Source organism: Chroicocephalus ridibundus, chromosome 2 (genome assembly GCF_963924245.1).
Source record: "Chroicocephalus ridibundus chromosome 2, bChrRid1.1, whole genome shotgun sequence".
Lineage (NCBI taxonomy): Eukaryota > Metazoa > Chordata > Aves > Charadriiformes > Laridae > Chroicocephalus > Chroicocephalus ridibundus.
In genome coordinates this window covers 24,041,334-24,060,933 of record NC_086285.1, presented here as the reverse complement: position 1 = coordinate 24,060,933, position 19,600 = coordinate 24,041,334, and the positions used below count along the sequence as shown (strand labels likewise).

The window sequence follows — 19,600 nt, the reverse complement described above, 5'->3', positions numbered from 1 at the left end:
ATGCTGGGAAAGCTGTAGGTGGTGCCATGGAGCAATAACTACTAACGACAACTGTTAATGATGGTAACACCTGAATGAACTCAAACCTTTTACAAAGAGAAATGTATTGGATACCAAAGAAAAATATCCAGAGGTCTTAGCACAAGGCCCCTCAGCGTATTTGCTCTCACGTCATCTAGTCACAGGTGACAACCAACTCGATCCTCCTGATTACAGCCTCACAAGGAAAAGCCTCTGTGTTAAGGATGCTGGTACTAAACTACATCCACACTGAATTATCTCATCAGTACATTGTCAAGACTGTTCCTAGCATTTCTTTCTGTTTTGCAAAATGACTGTTCTAGAGAATAAACTTTGTTCCTCATTTCGTCATATACCTATCAAAATTTCAGTGCTGTGACCTGATTGTCCAATATGTAATAAACAGCAGTGTATAATCAGTTAATACTTATGCAAGTGCGCTCATTTAGCTGTTTGCATAATTGTTTGTGCCTTGCTTGGTCAGAGACCTAGTAGAGGTGAGACACGTTGTCTGCTTCCTGGCAACAGCAGGGACTAAAGGTTCACACATCCTCATTAACATCATTGCCTATAAACCAAAAATATTTTCTCTTCAAATATTCTATATACTTACACGTATACGTGTTACCTAATACGCTAGAGATTTAAACTCTTGCTGGGGAAGTAAAGCAGCATCCACAGTTACAGGCTCTTTTTCCTATTCTGTTTTTCTTGGGTTCCTGCTATTTCCACACGTAAGCCCCTGCACTACTTCTGTCCCACGTTTCACTTCACTTCTGTTTTGGTGGGCTCTTGTTACTAGTCTGCCATTCCTTCCTTGAGCTCTTCTTTCCCATTATAAACCTTGACGTCTATCGCGCTGGGCCCTTTGTTGTCCATACAATGTTCCTAGCTTACTGAGAAGAGTTTCTTCATGCTTTTCAGTAGCTATTTCTATCTTTCCTGTGATTCAGTCTCTGGCAATTTTTTACTTGTCTCACATCAAATAGTCATGATTTCTGAAAGATTAACCAGAAGCTGATAATGCAGGTTTTTTTCAGCAATTTCTGGTCAATATCATTTGTTTCAACTGTTGCACAGAAATCACGCACTTTTCAGCCAACAGTGCTAGGAGTTTCTCCCTAGAAGGTCTAGCAATTGTCCATAGGGTACTTGCGTGTGATGATGGCATAAAATATTCTGGGATACCCACTTAATCACTTGTGAAACACTGTCATCAAATCCCATGGGCATGGGTCTATTCAGAAGAGTGATTGCTTCTCAGCAGTAATACTCGCTGCTTTCAGCAGGCATGCATGGTTTTATATCCAGGCCAAAAAAACCCATTAAAGTTATTTAGTGTTTCACTTGATAAATTTTGGTACATCAAGGCTGGGTGCAAGGGAGCTCAATGTATCCTTGTGAGATTTTTTCCTGTTCCTCAGAACGGTTGTGAACTAATGAAGATGGATATATATATATATTTTCATAATTAATATATGCTCATATTCATTTCAGCTTATGCATCTGAGTATCTGGATCACCTGTTTCTCTGAGGCATCTCACTGTATCATATATGTTGTATCTACATTGACAAATACTTTTGCAAAGTAAGAACAGGTTAGTTTGTTGAAGGAGCATGTTCTGAGGCTACTTACATCTCCAGTATATCCAAGTGAGATTTTTATTTTGGGGGTTTTTTTGACTAGTTTAGTCTGGCTTCCTGGGTTGGACACCCCCTCTATACATGTAGTTCAAAGTTGTGCAAAAGAAGGCCATCTCACAAATCTTTCCTTCTTTGACTGCAGGTCAAGCGTGGCACTGTCTTACATATTTTTATCCCATCCCACACTATCCGCTCCAAGAGGCTGTAATGGTGGGAATAGTAGACTTAAGCTTGCACCTGCAACTGGAGAGACTATTCTCGAAGAGAGACTATCCTTCCATGAAGAGATGCCCACCTTCCTGATCCAACTGTTTTGGGAGAAAAAAAGCACTCGGAATGTTTTTTCTACTGAATCTGCTCTTTCCATGAGAAGCCAATAGTTATGGACGCAGGAGTTGAGGTCAAACTGATGGGACAGCATCACCTGTAAGATGCTGGATGGCCAGTAACGAATGCAGAACTTTCAGATTGAAAGAGACAGAGTTGAGGCTCTTGGTTGTGAGCAGGCATGGGGATTTCTATATCATCACACAAAAATACTCATGTTTAAAAGAGTGGACACAGCCTTGTGAAGTCTTGCACCTACTGCTTCTCACTGGGTAATCAGTTTGGAATGGACAAGTCCACTGAGGGAGAGCAGTGACTGAGGTCTGCAAGACCATCTTCCAAACCATCTTTCTTTGAATAACTCAGATTGGAGTTATTGGCAGAATCTTCCAGGCCTTTGCTCTCTATGAGATTCTGAGCTGTCCCAAGACTTCTAATGGGATCCACATTCCAATCCAGTGACAAATACAGCTATTATAAACTGCAAGGACTATGAGGCCCTTTGTATGGAGGTCTTGAGGAACAATAAGGTAGAATTTTTAACAACTTGGTAGACTTCAATGTATGGTCATGAAAGATGCCTGTGTCTTCTACAAGCTTTAGAAAGAGGAAGGTGATTTTTTTTTTCCTTACAGGGAGAAGCTCATTCATGGCATTTGGGTAACTCTCTGCTTTGTGGAGTATACCGAATACTTTCTGTACCACCAAGGCCAAACCTTGACAGTGGTAAACCCCATGCCTATTTTAACCACGTCCTTATTTCTTGTAGGGTGGAAGTGGAGTGTGCAAGTGGTCATCCCACTGCAAGATCTGGATTGCCTCATGATCTGGTTTCCTCATGATGTTTACTGATGATTTGTCATCAGATTGCATGTTTGCTCCCCGCACTGATGGAATTAACCTTCTGGGGAGTAAAGTCAGATCCTTTTCTGTATGAGCTCAGCTTTTTATGTCTAGAAGGGCTGTCTTAGCCAAGGCTTTGTATGGTGCTGCTCCTGGGCATCTTTTGAATCTCTCTCTGTAACCTTAGTTGCTTCATGTGTTTATTGTATGTTACACCTAATGCTTTGTTCAGATCAGGTCTGCATTCTTTTTCTCTGGCAGGCACTGTACTTCATTCATATGCTCTGTTCTTTGTTTTTCAGGGTCAAGTTGTAATTCCTCGGTGCTCAGTACATGCCTGGCATAGATGTTGATAGGCTGCTTCTGCTTTATCTTCATTATGTCCATCCTGAAATTTTGTCTTTGACGCTTTTTAGGAGTTTCTGAATTGCTGGATTCATGGTTGTTGATTGCCTTTATCTGTCACTCTCCTTCTGCTGCTGTAAACTTCGACTTTAAGCCTGAAAGTCTCTCTAAAATGTGATTCAGTTTACTGTGGAGCACTTCAGTCCCCAAAATGATGTGCAGATCATTCAAACCCAGTGGTATCTACTGAAGGATTTCAAAGAGATTTTCAGGAGTGTCACAGGTTGTATCTAAAGAAAATACGAAAGATGTATTCATTTCTGAGTTCAGGTTGGTGTCTGATTCTTGAAATATGTCCTCATCTTCTCTTAGGAGCTGGATGGGGTCCACAGTGTCAATTCTGCCTCTCTTTTGTGCTGAGAATACCTGTGGTGGTTGTTGAACTGAAAAAATCTCTATGGTTTCCTTTTACTTATGGGGAGAAGAGCACCTAAGGACCAACAAGTTCATTTTCTTATGCTGTAGCTTTCTTACTGACAGTTTGCATCGTCTCACTAGCTTATTATAGCACCTGATAACTTCTCTCTCATCTAGTATTGGTACCTCAAAGTGTTGCAGTCTGGTGTTGCCTCTTGTTCTTCAGTAGTAGGTATTGACGTTCGGAGCCCTGCCTCGAACCTTTTAGGTGTCTTTGCTGATTGAAAGCATTTCTGTAGAGTGAGCTATGTCCCAAAGATGTTAATGAGTCTCCAGAATTAGAGACCAAAATTGGGTTTCTAAGCTATGTGATGTATTGGAAACAATAGCATATGCGATTTTTTTGTTGTTTATCATTTCATATGCCTCACTGTTCCTGTAGGAGGTTGTCGTTGGCCAGCAGTTTGCACTGCTAAGGCTGCTGCACTCTAGACCATATAGAGGCTCCTGTAGAGTGCCACAAGGCTGTGCCGAGGCAGGCAGCATCCAAGCAGCTGTGACTGCAATGCGGGCTAAGAGGGTGAGAGCATGAGAGAGTTTGTTTTCTTCCCAGATTTCCTTATTTGAAGGTTCATTGTTCTAATTCTGGTTCTTATAAAACCTGGCGTTTGGAACTCAGACACCATTGCCCTGGTTTCGGTGTTTGCTGCAAGGAGAAAGTGCAGGCAGGTCTCCTCTAGGCAGCCGGCATCCTGCCATGGTACATTTCTGTGTCTGCAGCTGACCACAGGGCAGGGACAAGGGGAAAATGGTATTGGTGAAGTTCTGTCCTTTCTCAGAAGCACTTTTTTTGGTTGTACCAGTGAAGCAGTTGTATCAGTTATTATGATGCTTCAGATAATGATAGGTCAACACATGTTCAGCTCCTCCTGAGATACCCTCCATTTCATTTTCTTTTATTTCCCGTGGCCAGCCCTGTATACAGCCTGACCATTTTTATGTAACTTCCATGTTTTATTTCTCTTTGCAAGACCGGAAAGTCAGCTTTTATACTAGATCCTAGTCCCTCCAGGCTTCCTGCTTTCTCTGAGTACTTTTTAATTTTGTTTTCTTTCTTGCTCAGCAGACTTTAGCAGACTGACCTCAGTGCATGTACTATGTATTAAGTACAACAATAAAAAGGATTCTGTATTTGTTAAGCCAAACTGGGTCCCTGTGAGCAGAACTATCTTACAGCATTGCAACTAGCCAGCTTTCTTCACACACGTATGGATTCATTCCTGCATCAAGCTAATAGGAGTGTGGTGCTGAAAGTGTTCACGAAGCCATCATCACATGCATGCTCTGTAACCGCTTTAATAACCTGAATTTCCATCTTAAAGCAGGTAGGTTTTCTGGAAAGTTTTCCCAGAATCTGGTTGGTCCAGTGGTTAAAAATCTTATTTCTAGCCGTGGACAATCTGTAACCATTATTTGGAATGTCCTCGCTTCCCTCACCCTCGTCTTCCAGTGTATTTGTAGAAAGTAATGTGTTCCCTTTCATAAGCTCTCCTTTGTAGCCGTGCCCTGCATCAGATCCAGTTTGAACTCACCTTTCTTGAAGAGGCTGACCAGCGCTATAGGCAGAATTCCAGGTGAGATCTCTTCAATATTCGGTCTGGTGTCGCTTGTCTTTCCAAATCTCTCCAGGAGATCCTGCTAAGGCATCTCTGAAGCCTTCCCTTCTGCAAATTCTGCTTTTCTCTCCCATGTTTCATCTACATGACTCCTATTTTATTACTTGTGTATAATTCTCTGAGGCCATACTTCAGAGCAGTAACAAGTTGGAATGCATGCTGGGTTTGATTGATTTAAGACTGTCTCTGTCCTAGAGAGGTGGCTTACTACTGCTTTCCTTTGGGTGTCATGATATCTGCTTAATTGCATGCCTTCCCATATAAGCAGATAACCATGATTTTTAAGAGAAAGATTTAAGTGTTTCCTTACTTTTATCCTTTGAAGTTGAGTGACTAGGAAATGAAGTATAGTTGCAGTACAGTTGCTAAGAATGGTGCAGATTTGTTAAAATAATAAATAGACAATAAATAATGACTGACAGAGGAGAAATCAAATTAAACTGCTCACAGTACATATAATCCAATGTATTTCACAACTGTCAATATTAAAAGTCAACCTTTATTAAGCAACAGACACAACTTAGTCTTTAAATCTTATGTGTGCAACTGAGAAACACATGCTGTTTTGTTCCATTACTTCAGGGACCTGTATGTGCTCATTTTACTGCTCAAAATGAGTCACTTTAAATTACTACTAGTGAATTGCAACTGTCCCAGCAATGTTTCTTGTCTTAAACAAGAATTACATTGGTGGGGTTCCAGTGTTAATAACTACCGGAATAAAAAATTACTCTTGCACTATTTCATTATAATTTCTGAAAGAATGATACTTACTAGTCATCCTGTAAGTGTTTCGCCCACTTTTGATTTTGCAAATCACTAGAAGTCAGAGTTTACTTCATGCATTTCAGTTGCTATGATCTGCAGAGCGCTCACTGCTTATATAGTGTAGCAGATGTCATTTACCACCAATAGATAGTAAATAAGTTTCAGTTTTTAGAGAATGAGGACATTTCCTGATTTACTATTAGGTCCATTTGTATCAGTGTTGTGGTCCAAAAGAGACAGAAAGTTGCCATAAAGCAGCAGATAAGAAATCTTTAAGGATGAGTAACTTATGAAGAGTATTCAAGAGTCCGAGGGAGAGAGAGATCAGTGAAGCCATATTCTGCCATCTGTGATGCATGGAGGCCAACTCAGCATGGCCACTATGGAGGCAGGTCTAGGATCTGTTTTGTGACAGGATCACAAGGGATAAGGAGGGATGGAAGAGGGTTACAGCACAGAGCAGTAAGAGAAGCCCCTCCTTACCCTCTAGGGTGCCCTCTAGGATACCCTTACAGAACAGGTACGAGGCCGTGGGTCCGGTAGGTGAAGCGCATAATGAGATAGAGGAGGAACCTGTGCCGGCAGTCTTGCCAAGGTCAGAGGGACCAACCCCTTGCAAAAAAACCTGCATTAGGACCAGTGCCGAGAAGAAACAACCACGAATTATGGTCATTGGTGATTCCTTCCTGTGCGGAACAGAAGCACCCATTTGCAGACCAGACCCTCTTTTTGGGGAAGTTTGCTGCTTCCCTGGGGCCCAAATTAGAGATGTCACCACAAGACTGAAGAGCCTAGTACAATCTTCAGCCTACTATCCATTCCTGCTCTTTCACATGGGTACGTATGATGTCACAACAAAAAGTCTCAAGTCAATCAAAAGATATTTCAGAGCCCTGGGAAGAATGCTAAAAAGTTTGGGAGCACAGGTACTGTTTTCTTCCATCTTCCCAATAATGGGGGGAGACTTTGGAAGAAACAGGTGAGCCCAGGATATCAACACCTGGCTTCGGGACTGGTGCCTCCACCAAAACTTTGGGTTTTTAAACTATGGAAGAACCTTTTAGAGACAAGGTGTGCTGGGGCCTGATGGGATCCACTTGTCCCAGCGGGGAAACCCATCTTCGTGTGTAAGCTGGCAGGACTGATCAAGAGAGCTTTAAGCTAGAATTGATGGGGGGGAAGTGGATACCAGCAGGATTGCAGCAGGTAAGCCAAGGGTTGGTATGGCATCGCCTGAGGGTGGCAATGCTAGTGGGAATGGAGGGCTCAGGAGCATATCTGAAATGCTTGTGCACCAATGTACGCAGTAGGAAAAACAAACAGGATGAAGCGGAAGTGTTGGTTGGTTCCCAGAGCTATGGTGTCATTGGTATTAGTGAGACTTGGTGGAAGGAGTCCCATGATTGGAGTGCTGGCATGAGGCCTACAGGCTGTTCAGAAGGGATAGGCAGGGCAGGTGTTGCTCTATACATAAGGGAGAGGTTTGATTGTACATCCCTTACAGGTAGTGATGTTGTGGTTGAGAGTCTCTGGGTGAGGATTAGGGCGATGGAAAACAAAGGAGATGTTGTAGTGGGTGTCTACTACCAGTCACCCAGACAGGATGTAAGCACTGATGGGTTATTCTATAGGCAATTAGGAGAACTTTCAGGATCGGTAGCCCTTGTCCTTATGGGACATTTCAACTTCCCAGACATCAACTAGGAAAGATGCCCTCCTAGACTTGCTATTTGTGAATAGAGGGGGATGTGATGATAGGTGGCTGTCTTAGCCACAGTGATCACGAAATGGTTGAGTTTAAAATTTTCAGTGTAATGAGAAAGAAGGACAGCAGACTTGCTACCCTGGGCTTCAGGAGAGCAAACTCTAAGTTATCCAGGGAGCTATTTAGCAGAGTACCCTGGTAATGTGCTGCTGAGGGTTTAGGAGTCCACGAATGATAGTCAGTCTTTAAGAACCACCTTTTAGAAGCATAGGAGCAGGCAGTTCCACTGTGTCATAAGTCAAGCCAGTAGGGCAGAAGATCACCTTGGCTGAACAGGGAACTCCTCGGGGAGCTCAAGAGGAAAAGAAATTGTATGATCTTTGGAAGTGAGATCAGGCTTTGCAGGAAGATTACAGGGCTGTGGTTCATACGTGCAGGGGGAAGACATGAAAGGCCAAAGCTCAATTAGAGTTGAAACTGGCCTGTGTTATTTCAGATGACAAGAAGGGCTTTTTTCAGTACATTAATAGCAAGAGGAGGTCTACAGAAAACATTGGACTGGTATTTTTTGAATATGGTCATCTGACTGATAGGAATAAAGAAAAAGTGGAGGCATTCGATGTGTTTTTTGCCTCAGTCTTTAATAATACTGGTAGGCCTTGGGCTGCCCGGTCCCCTGAGTTGGAGGACCACAAATGTGGGAACAGTGACTTTCCATTTGTGGACACTGAAATTGTAAGGGACCAGCCGTATCAGCTGAATGTTCACAAGTCCATGGGGCCTGAAGGATTCATCCCAGAGTACTGAAGGAGCTAGCAGATTTTATGGCAGGACCCCTCTCAATCATTTACCAAAGGTGTTGGGAGTCTGAGGAGGTCCCTGCTGACTGGAAGCTATCCAATGTTATTCCAATCTACAAAGGCATGAAGGAAGACCCAGGGACTACAGACTTGTTAGTCTAACTTCAGTTCCTGGAATAAATATGGAGAAGATTGTATTGAGTACTATTGAAAGGCATTTAAAGAATAATGCAATCATCAGGCACAGTCAACATGGGTTCACAAAGGGAAAGTCCCATTTAACTAATTTGATATCCTTCTGTGATAAGGTCACCAACCTAGTGGACAAAGGGAAGGTGGTGGATATAGTTTTTCTGGATTTGTAAGGCTTTTGATACTGTCTCTGACAGCATCCTTCTGGACAAGTTGTCCAACTGTGGGTTGAGCGGGTTCACGGTGTGCTGGGTGAAGAACTGGCTGAAGGGCAGAGCTCAAAGGGTTGTGGTGAATGGGGCTACATCTGGCTATTGACTGGTCACCAGCAGTGTTCCTCAGGGCCCAATTTTAGGGCCAGTTCTGTTCAATATATTTATCGATGATCTGGATGCAGGAGTTGAATGCATCATTAGCAAGTTTGCTGATTATATCAAACTGGGAGGTGCTGTTGACTCTCTTGAGGGACAAGAGGCCTTGCAGAGGCCTCTTGGAGCATTGGGCTACAATTAATGGCATGAAATTGAACAAGAACAAATGCCAGATTGCTTCTGGGTTGGAGTAACACTAGGCACAAGTATAAACAGGGAGAGAAGTGGCTGGAGAGCAAAGGATCTGGGGGTGCTGGTTGGCAGCAGGCTCAATATTGCCAGCAGTGTGTCCTGGCAGCCAACAGGGCAAACCACATCCTGGGGTGCATCAAACACAGTAGAACCAGCTGGTCAAGAGAGGTGATTGTCCCCCTGTATTCAGGAGTGATGTGGCCTCACCTTGAGTTCTGTGTGCAGTTCTGGGCCCCGCCATTTAAGAAGGTTGTGAAGGTCCTTGAATGTGTCCAGAGGAGGGCAACAAAGCTACTGGGTGAAAGGGCTGGAAGGAATGTCCTGAGGACTGGCTAAGGACTTTGGGCTTATGTAGTTTGGAGAAAAGGAGGCTGAGGGGCAATCTCATTGCTCTCTACAGCTTCCTGAGGAGGGGAAGCAGAGAGGGAGGTGCTGAGCTCTTCTCCCTGGTATCCAGTGACAGGATGCATGGGAATGGTTGAAGGCTGCACCAGAGGAGATTTACACTGGACATTAGGAAGCATTTCTTTACTAAGAGCGTGGTCAAACACTGGAACGGGCTTCCTAGAGAGGTGGACAATGCCCTGAGCCTGTCAGTGTTTAAGAGGCATTTGGACAATGTCCTTAATAACATGCTTTAAGTTTTGGTCAGCCCTGAACTGGTCAGGCAGTTGGACTAGATGATCGTTGTAGGTCCCTTCCAACTGAAATAGTCTAGTCTATTCTGTACTAGTACTGAGTTGGCAGTTATTTCTGTAAAGCCCTCTTTTACCTTCAGCTCTGGAAATGGCAAACAATTTTGGTTGACAGTGGCATCTCCTGGAACTTCTTAACTTGTGAAAATATAATTTTTCATATGAAAAGCAATAAATTTCAAGTCCTTTGATACTGAGAAAAAAATTAGAAGGCAAACAAAATACCCAACATACACAATTTATAATTTCATTATTTTTAAGGGAATGTCGTGCTATTTAACTAATGCTGTACTTTCAAAATCTTATTCTTAACCTATTTTATTTTCAGCCTTAGTTAGGAAATACTTAGTTTTGGTAGTATTTTGTTACTTTTAGGAATATTATTAGAGGGCCTGATGTTAATAACAGCTGCCTTTCATAACATTAACACTGGGTGTCAGATTTTACAGTTGGCAAAATTTGAGGTAAGAATAAGTAAAGCATATTAGGTGCTTTAATATAAATTGTACCTTATAGTCAAATATCTCTGGTAGCAGATCCATCGCGTGGAGAAGCAGCATTGGGCATAACAGTACAGGTCAGGACTAGCCAATATAAGCTGCTTTAAATTGTGTACCTTCCAAACATAGGTGTGCCTCATCTTACTTCATAGCAATTACAACATAAATGTACTGTGAAAGAAGCCTTAGCAACAGTTTCCACTTTTGCTGCCATTTGGAAGTGGCAGCTGCCTCCATCCCGGCGCCCGCGCCTTCCCATGGAAGCCGCTGCAAGCAGAAGCCCTGATTTTGGGTTCTCCAGGAAAGTGAGCGCTCCGAAGTGAGTAGAAGACTGCAGTGCTTGCTGACTGGCTGGGTCAACAGGCAGGCTTTTCTCTTAACACCCCAGATTTTTCAGTTTCCTAGAAATGATGAAGAGAGAAATGTAGAAGAAAGAAGAGTAATGTGAAAACCACGAAGTTGGCCAGCTTATGTGCCTCAAGTTAAGCATCAGAACCCATTTTGGCACTTGGGTTCCTTAGTTTTGGTCACTGCTTTTGAATATTTTTACTTTATTATTATTGTTACAATTTACAATTGTAACAATTGTACAATTGTTACAATTTACAATTACAATTTTCCTGGTACTACAAATGCAGTTACAAAATACACTGGTGATTTTAGGTTGCCGATAGCTTCTCGTCCCCAGGAGCACAACACAGGAGATAATAAAAAATCATCGTATGTAACCACAGTGTGTTGTTCATGCACTGCTATATCTTCCAGCTTGTAAAAATTATAACTGTCCTAATATACAACCAAATGCAGTGTTTTATTCAAATCAAGTGATGGTCTTCTACGTGAACATTTTCAGGTCCCTGCAAAACTGTCTAGCAGAGGTGTGAGCACTGTACTTTTGAATATATTTCTTACAAAAGGCTGTCTTTTCTTGGTTGCTTTATACAGGCTTTTTCTTCATGTATTAAAACTGCTACAACTTCTATACTGTCACAGGCATGTTAACCCGTGCTTTTTAAATCGCTGGGATTGATGCTGGCACGTCTTCCTTAGGTTGCTGCCAAATGCCGTGTGTCACGCCTAACACATGATGCTTCAGTCTCCCCTTTGGGATGCTCTGTGCCTCAGTCCCTGCCTTTTTTCCAGGATGTGGGCTCCTCCCCTTAAACTCAGAAAAGACTTAAAGCAGGCAGCTGTGCCACCTGGATGACCATCCCCTCCTCTCCTGCAAGGCTGGCTTTGCGCCCCTATCTGCCGATACGTACAAATTCTGATTCCTGCTTCTTGCTGTGCCGTGCGGAGAAGTGGATCCACCCTCGGGCTGTCATTTCCTGGCACTGGTGGTCTTCCCGACTGCTCAGGTATTTGCATCTAAAGTAAACTGGATGGTGACGGAATAAACCTGTATGAGTTGAAAGCGTGAAAGATTCTCAGTGACTGGTAATGTATCTGTAAATAGTTTAAGGACTTTGACTAAATCTGTTTCTTCACCATGCTTGAAATGCTTTTATCACCTTTGGAATCAGTTTGAGAAGAGATTTTTCTTTTCTTACTTGACTGTTAAGTTAAAACACTGGCTTCGGAAATGTTTATTTTGTGTCCTTTCATAGAAGAAGTGACTGTGTAAATGGGACGAATGGTACTGATGCTAAATGAATCTACCAGAGGAATTACGTCTTCTGCAACACTTCTTCCACTATCCTCAGCTATTTTTAAGCTCACATCCTCTGCCCACTGATTTTTGATATGAATTTGTTTGGCTTGCTGTTCTTACAGTTTCTTTGAACTGATTCTTAACAAATGTTGACAAACTTTCTAGTTTAAACATACATAAAAATCAAGACAATTTTAGCCGCAGCAACATTTAGGTAGATTATCTTCTGTCTTGCTTGCACTACATAGTTTTAAAATAGGTATGAATTGCTGCCTGTTCTGATCTGGCTGCATTTCTCAAGCTTTTTGTGCAGATAAAAAAGACTGCATGTAGGCATAAAGGTATATTTTATGATGAATCAGCCCTTGCATAGACTGAGCTATATTCACACCGAGAAATAATACCTGCAACAATTTTCAGCATTTTGGAAATGGAATTTTGCTGCTTTTTATCTCTTAATTACTAGTTTTTCAGTCTTTTTAACAAGAACATGTGGGCTTATTCTGATGGTTGCAGAAAACATTTTTAAAAATTCTGTATCACTATTGCTTTTAATTAATTTCACCCAATATTTGTGTGTTCTCAGGTTCTTTTGACAGAAGAGCGCCTGGTATACTATAAGTCATAGGATGTCACTTCAGTGTTTATATCTAAACAGCAAGAATAAAGGACAAGAAAACTGGGAAAGAATAAAAATGGTTAAGAATTGCTTTTTTCTTCAGAAAGTAAAGACAGTATCTGGTGCTAGAGACAATGCAGTTGGCATTTTTGATGCTGTATTTCCTTCTCAGCAAGAAGGAAGGAGTAGTTCTAAATCTTGCTTCAACTGTTACTTCTCTTAATCAGTAAACAAAAATAATAAAGCTCCTGTGGTAAAGCTGAATGTGGCTCTGGTTACTCCACCATCTCAAAAAGTATATAACAAAATTAGAAGAAAATCCAGAGATGGGCAAGGATGGTGGTCACGACTATGGAAACACTGCCATATGGGGGATACCTAAGCAAACCAGGCCTTTTTGTTCAGGAAAAAGAGCTGGCCGAGGGCAGAGAGAATATGAGAGAAGATCTCAGAAATGCCCAATGGCAAATCTGAGAGACGCACCATTCACTTTCGTTACCCTGTGGCCATCAAATGATGATGTAGGAGTTGGATTAAAAACAAAAAAGGAGAGCATTCTTTATGCAACAGGTAGTAGAGCTGCACAACTCACTGCAAGAGGCTGTCGTAGATGCTGACTGTTATAAGGGAATTTAAGGGGACACTAGATAAATACATGAAAGAGAAATTCATAGATGTTTCCTATATATAAAGAAACTGCATCCCTAGACATGCATTTTTCCACTGTAGTAGAGAGATTATTGAAGCAGGTGATCCTTATGTTTTCTAGGTCTTTAGATGGACCTTATATTGTGTATGTTCTAAAAGCCTGTGGTTTTAAATGGTCACGCTGAAATCCCATATCAATTTATTTTGCTGCTTGTTATGTTCTTTGTGATCAGTGATTCAATTAGGAGAATATATTAACCAAGGGTGTTGCCCAATACTATTCCATCACCATTTATAAAAGCGGGTTTGCACTGTTGCATGAAGATTATATCATATCTAACAGATTGTTGTCGTAGCATAAGCTGTTCTGATGACAGAAAATATTGCGTCCCATTGTTTCAGATTAGACTTAACTCACTAATTTTCCTATACCTGAAGAGTCTCGTTCTAGAATAATGTGTTGTTTTCTTGTGGTTTTTCTTAGGAATGGAGAAGGTGGTTGTTTGTCCATACAAAAGGCCCAATGCTCTCTATAGGCTGATTTGCTTTCCGTGGGCTGGAGGTGGAACTTCTCAACTTGCTCAATGGGGCAAACTCTTCAGCAGCTCAGTTGAAGGTTAGTCATTTGTGTAGTTAAAATAGAAGTTAAGCAAGTCTGAAAGGCATGGTGGCCAAGTTTTTTGAATGGCATAGGATGTTCTTGAAAGCACTGCAGTCTTACTCCAATGAGTCTAATCCAGAAAGGAATTCCATTAGGAATTAGCATTTCCATTAGGGTGCTGAGCTTACCAAGTTTCTGTACCACCTTGGATCAAATTATGTTGAAACTATTGGTATGACGCAGAAACAGCAATACACTGACATACTGTTAATATGTTAAAAAAAGGCATCAGCAAGCTTAACAGTGAAGATCTGAGAACTACTTTTGATGTTGAGAGTCTGCACTGAATGAATTCCCATTATCCAGAGTGTTTGCATGGGTTTGCACTCCTTGTATCAAAACTGAAGTTTAAACTATGGATTTATAACAGTGAAATTACATTTAGTTACAGTGTGAAATAAGTCTCATTGCTATCAAGCTAGATCAGCACTAAAAAGATCCATTGCTCAACTATTTGAAAAGGAACAAATGCTGTTTTCCAGACATTCCACGAAGAAAAAAAAATATTTAGCATTTACTGAGAGCATTGCCATTGCAATTGTACCAGGCCTCTAAATGCTTGAATGCTTTCTGTAAACAGTTGCACGAGTCACATCAAATTTTCCTTGAAATTTATAAAAGAATTTTAAAAAAAGCTTGGAATGACTTCCGACAAAGCTACTAAGGAGATGGCCTAGGAGCAACTGCAGACACGGATGGATAAAATCGGGCTCTTTCAGAGAGGTTTTGTGCACAAAGGAAGTACAGAAGATGCAGACTTTTCTGTACTGCTCTCTTTGGCATTAGGTAGTGGTTTATTCTATCATCTCTTCTAAAAGACTTTGCATCTGACCCATTACTTCCATATGGGTTTGGCAGTATGCATGATGTCAAGGAGATTTTTCGAAAATCAACATTTTTTTCTGATCGATTCATTCCTTACTTTCTCTGAACAGTGAGAGGAAAATCCCCAACTTTGAAAGGAATATAATAAAAGCCTGTAATATGCCCTTCCATACAAATAGAAATTGTCATCAATTTATACTGTGATTCCACATTTTACTCCGTGCCGTGCTGAAGAGCCTGCAAAGAAGAAAACAGGGTCTTTATGATTCTAATATAGTTTAACTTTCTAATGCTGCCCTTGAAGGGATATATTTTACACAACCCTCAGATTTACTATTACTGAAATTAATTTTCTTATTATTAAATAGTAATAGTAATAAAGTTGCTTTGAAACCTCTGCCGAGATCAGGACCTTGAGGATTCCTGACACAAATCTGATTTATCAATCAGATCAATTGGAGAGGCAACATTTGTGAGTAAAGGAAAGGATGGAAACCTAATCTCTCACAGGATTAAAAGACAGTAGTAGCAATAGCAAATACACTGTATCAACTGGAAGAAGGATTAATTTAAAAAAATCTCTATATTCTGCAGAATAGATTTTAAAAACCTAAGTAAAATTATTTTACTGTTTCTATTTGGAATAACTGTTATTCTTTTCCCTCCCTTGCTCCACCTCTTCTGCAGTGTCCTCTGTAAGGCTTCCTGGAAGAGAATCTCGTCATAAGGAGCCTTTTGCGAAAGACATGGCAACCGTAGTTAATGAAATTACAAGTGCTTTGTTAAAAGAACTGCAAGAAAAACCATTTGCGTTTTTTGGTCACAGGTAAAAATATATACATTTTATATACCCTGGTGAAGGAGCTTTATCTTTGAACTCTCGGAGTAGATAGTTTCTTCCCTTTATTTGCAAAAACTTTAGGAAAATACACTTCTGTGAAGTTCTTTTGCCAAGTCATCCTAAACCACGCTGTTGATCTCAAAGACTCTGGTTATTTACTTACTGCTTCAGGCACAATGTCTTCTAAAATGGCAGTGTTGTGTTTCTTTTCTTTTTTTACACTGAAAAATTATAATTGTGTTTACTGTTAATAATTGTGTCCGTGCTTGCTCTATATGAATGCAGGGGGTGAACCCTTCATAAAACACATACATAGATTTTGAAGGTCTCTTACTCCGGAGTATTCAAAATAACTGTTCTTACTGCAAATTAAGGAGACTACTAAAAGAGAGAGATATTAAAAAAAGGTCTGATTTGTAAAACTAGGCTGTATAGGAATACACTTCATGTCAGTTAGCCAATATCACTATAATTTACATGTCATATATGGTTTTGGTTACTGTCAAGATGATTGCCAGTTAGCATGGAAATTCACATTATGTTTAAATTTTCCAATTTTTACATCTGTTTTTGCTTACTTTGCTTTAATTTCTCTTTTTGCTGCAGTTTTGGATCTTACATTAGTTTTGCAGTTGCACTGCACTTGAAAGAGAAGTATGGACTAGAGCCGTTCCATCTTTTTCTGTCAGGGGCACATGCCCCACACGTAAGTTACAGAATCATTAATAGTATGAAACAGAACAGTATATAAGCTAGCAAGAGTAAAAAATAGCATTTTTACAGTATGGCATGCAGAGTGGCTTTAATACAAAACAAGCACCTCATCTTTCATAAACCTCTTGCACCAGCCCTCAGTACATTTGTCTGGTTCTTTCTTTCCCTCTTCATTCTTTGTTGGCTTTTTAATCTATACTCAGCTCTTTCTGAGGTTCTGGTGGTTCTGCTAATCTTCCTCAGGAGAACAACACTGAAGTGGCTTTTTCCCAGCCCTCCGGTCCTCAGTCCTCGTTTGCTGTTTCCGTTCTTCTGTTTCTGGAGCTTCTTAGAAATCCCAAGTACAAGCTAGTACTTCATGGAAGCAGTTATTATTCCTGCAAATTTCCATAATCAGTTGGTCTATCCAATCCTACATTAGTCAGATTTGTGTCCACTGCTAGGCTTTTCTTTCTCTTAAACAGATTATTTAATTAGTTGTATTTCAATAGTGAGAGTCAAACTTCGAACAAAATTAAACAAATGGTTATTTGTCTGTGGAAGTTGCAGACCTTGAGGGTACTTGGCTTACTCATAATCTGTGTTTTCAGCAAACAGAGTCTACTAACCCTTTCCAAGAAGTAGGATGTTAAACTAATTGGCCATTGTATTTTGGAGACAGAGGATCATTGTACTTTTTTACCGCAACGATTCTTAATGAAAATACTATTTAAAGTGTATTACATACAACACCTGATCTTTTTTTGTCTGGTGTGACAGTCTGAAGCATTTCTTCCCATCAAAACGGTATCCATCTCTGATACAAAAGATGAGGATGTTCTTAAGTATATAGAAATTTTAGGAGGAACTCCTTCAGAGCTTCTGCAAAATGAAGACGTTAAGGAACATCTGATACTTACTTTCAGAGAAGACCTTAGAGTTCTTCAGACATTGTCGTAAGTTTTATAATTTATTACATTTATATTTGTATTTTACAGTTTTACTTCTGTCCGATCGTTTCAGGTTTTCTTATTTCTTTCTCTGTGATTTGTTCTCATTTCTGTTATAAAAAGAATATGAAACAGTAATCACCATTTTCTCCTTATATTGTGGGATTTAAGCCCTAGATGAAAACACTGCTTACTGTAGCAACCACTACAGTTATTACAGTAGTGAACATGTCGGGGTAGAATGACAGTTCTACTTAGGATCCAAAGTTTAGCAGCTGCTAGAAGGAATATTCTCGCATCTTTTATTGTTTTCTGAGGCTAATACATTCAACGGTCATGCTTCAGGATCACTGCATTCAGCCTCCTGATCCAGGGCCCCGTAGCCTAACCGGCAGCAAAGAATCCCAGTGTTCTAGGCATCTGGAGAGCAACCGTCTTCTTCTGTCCTAACTGCTGTCCCCAGCGGATGTTACACATCATCTCATGTAGCCAAGTGCTTCAAGTTTCATACCCTGGCAAAGACAAGGACACTCTTGGATGTGGGACCCATTTTGGCCATAGGAACTTGACGCTGATAAGGCCCTGAAACATTAGAACTTGAATAGAAGCAGACAACATAATCGTTTATTATCACGGAATCACGGAATCTTCAGAGTTGGAAGGGACCTCTAGAGATCATCTAGTCCAACTCCCCTGCTAGAGCAGGATTGCCTAAAGCACATCCCTCAGGGCTGCATCCAGGCGGGTCTTGAAAATCTCCAGAGTAGGGGACTCCACAACCTCCCTGGGCAGCCTGTGCCAGTGCTCTGTCACCCTCACCGTAAAGAAGTTTTTCCGTGTATTTGAATGGAACTTCCTATGTTCTAACTTGTGCCCATTGCCCCTTGTCCTGTCGCTGGGAACCATTGAAAAGAGCCTGGCTCCACCCTCCTTAAACCCACCCTTTAGATACTTGTAAACATTAATCAGGTCCCCCCTCAACCTTCTCTTCTCCAGGCTAAAGAGTCCCAGCTCTTTCAGCCTTTCCTCATAAGGGAGGTGCTCCAGTCCCATAATCATCTTGGTTGCCCTACGCTGGACTCGCTCCAGTAGTTCCCTGTCCCTCTTGAACTGGGGAGCCCAAAACTGTCGGTGAAAATTTTCATTGCAGGTTGAAGGTCTTTTTTTTCCTAATTATTGGGTCATTCTTTCTTTAAAATTTTAGACCTAATTGCAGTAGGGTAAGGAGCTAAGAATCTTACATCCACAGTAATTCCTCCTCCTGATGTTCTGCACAACCTAATTCCTGAAGTTATGTTTTGGAGGAGAAAGAAAAAGCTATTTTGTATGTGGAAGCAAACCCCAAATATAGGCACCGTACGGAAAGGCTTATTACTACTTCTTATGTTCACAGTTTTGAGAAGGCAGAAAGGAATATCCCCTTCTCTTGCGATATCACCTGCTTTAATGGGTCTGAAGATAAATCACATGATGTAGAAGGTACTTTGCTTAAATGGTTTTCCTCTTATACTTACGCATTTTCCTGTTGTATCAAATCAACTAATGAAGAGCTTTCTAGAGTCTTTTATCTCCTTCTTAAATGAAACAAATCAACAGAGCAGACTCAGTGTATGAGCCAAACCAGTTGATATGGGATTTAAAATAATTATTTAGTAATAACTTTGAAATAGTTACGTAAAATGACCACAATAGTCGACATTTCTCTGACACTTTAAATATCTTTTTCAGCCTGGCACGATCTAACAAGTGGAGATATTTCCTTTTACGAGCTTCCTGGAGGTCACTTTTATCTGCTGGAACCCTCTAATGAAATTTTCTTGACAAAGCACATAACAAAATGTATAGAAAATGCTGGTCTATGAGTATTTCCCTCTATTTTAATGGCAGAAGGTGTAAGATTAGTCCAAAGCACTTCATAGTAAGTCATTCTTTCTGTACAACTGCAGGTAGTCATGCCTAAGAGTTGCTCTGTTCCTCCAGATCTTTGTAATCATTTAAAAGGGAGAGTTTTTCTGATTATTTTTTTTTAAATAAACATTGGCTTCGGTTCTTAAAAAAGTTTTTGTCTTTTCCCTCTTCTCATCTTGGATGTGCACAAACTACATTCCATAACCTCATTTGCAAAACATGACAGGTATATTATTTTACTTTTTAGAGTTTCTCTGTTTATGTGCTCCTGTAAAAATGCTAAATACAATTTAATACCCACAGAAAT

The 19,600-nt window shown here is 40.7% G+C and overlaps 1 protein-coding gene across 1 annotated transcript in view; it reads left to right on the top strand.

Moving 5' to 3' along the window:
* OLAH (oleoyl-ACP hydrolase) overlaps window positions 1-19,577 on the top strand; it is a 32,595-nt gene extending 13,018 nt beyond the window's left edge. Inside the window, exons 2-9 of the mRNA XM_063324766.1 lie at window positions 1,809-5,232; window positions 11,641-11,855; window positions 13,900-14,031; window positions 15,589-15,727; window positions 16,349-16,448; window positions 17,216-17,391; window positions 18,779-18,864; window positions 19,114-19,577. Of these exons, the coding sequence (XP_063180836.1) occupies window positions 13,902-14,031; window positions 15,589-15,727; window positions 16,349-16,448; window positions 17,216-17,391; window positions 18,779-18,864; window positions 19,114-19,247 (765 nt within the window). The 5' untranslated portion in view covers window positions 1,809-5,232; window positions 11,641-11,855; window positions 13,900-13,901 and the 3' untranslated portion in view covers window positions 19,248-19,577. The remainder of the gene's footprint in view (window positions 1-1,808; window positions 5,233-11,640; window positions 11,856-13,899; window positions 14,032-15,588; window positions 15,728-16,348; window positions 16,449-17,215; window positions 17,392-18,778; window positions 18,865-19,113) is intronic.
* Window positions 19,578-19,600: the final 23 nt, after the last annotated feature.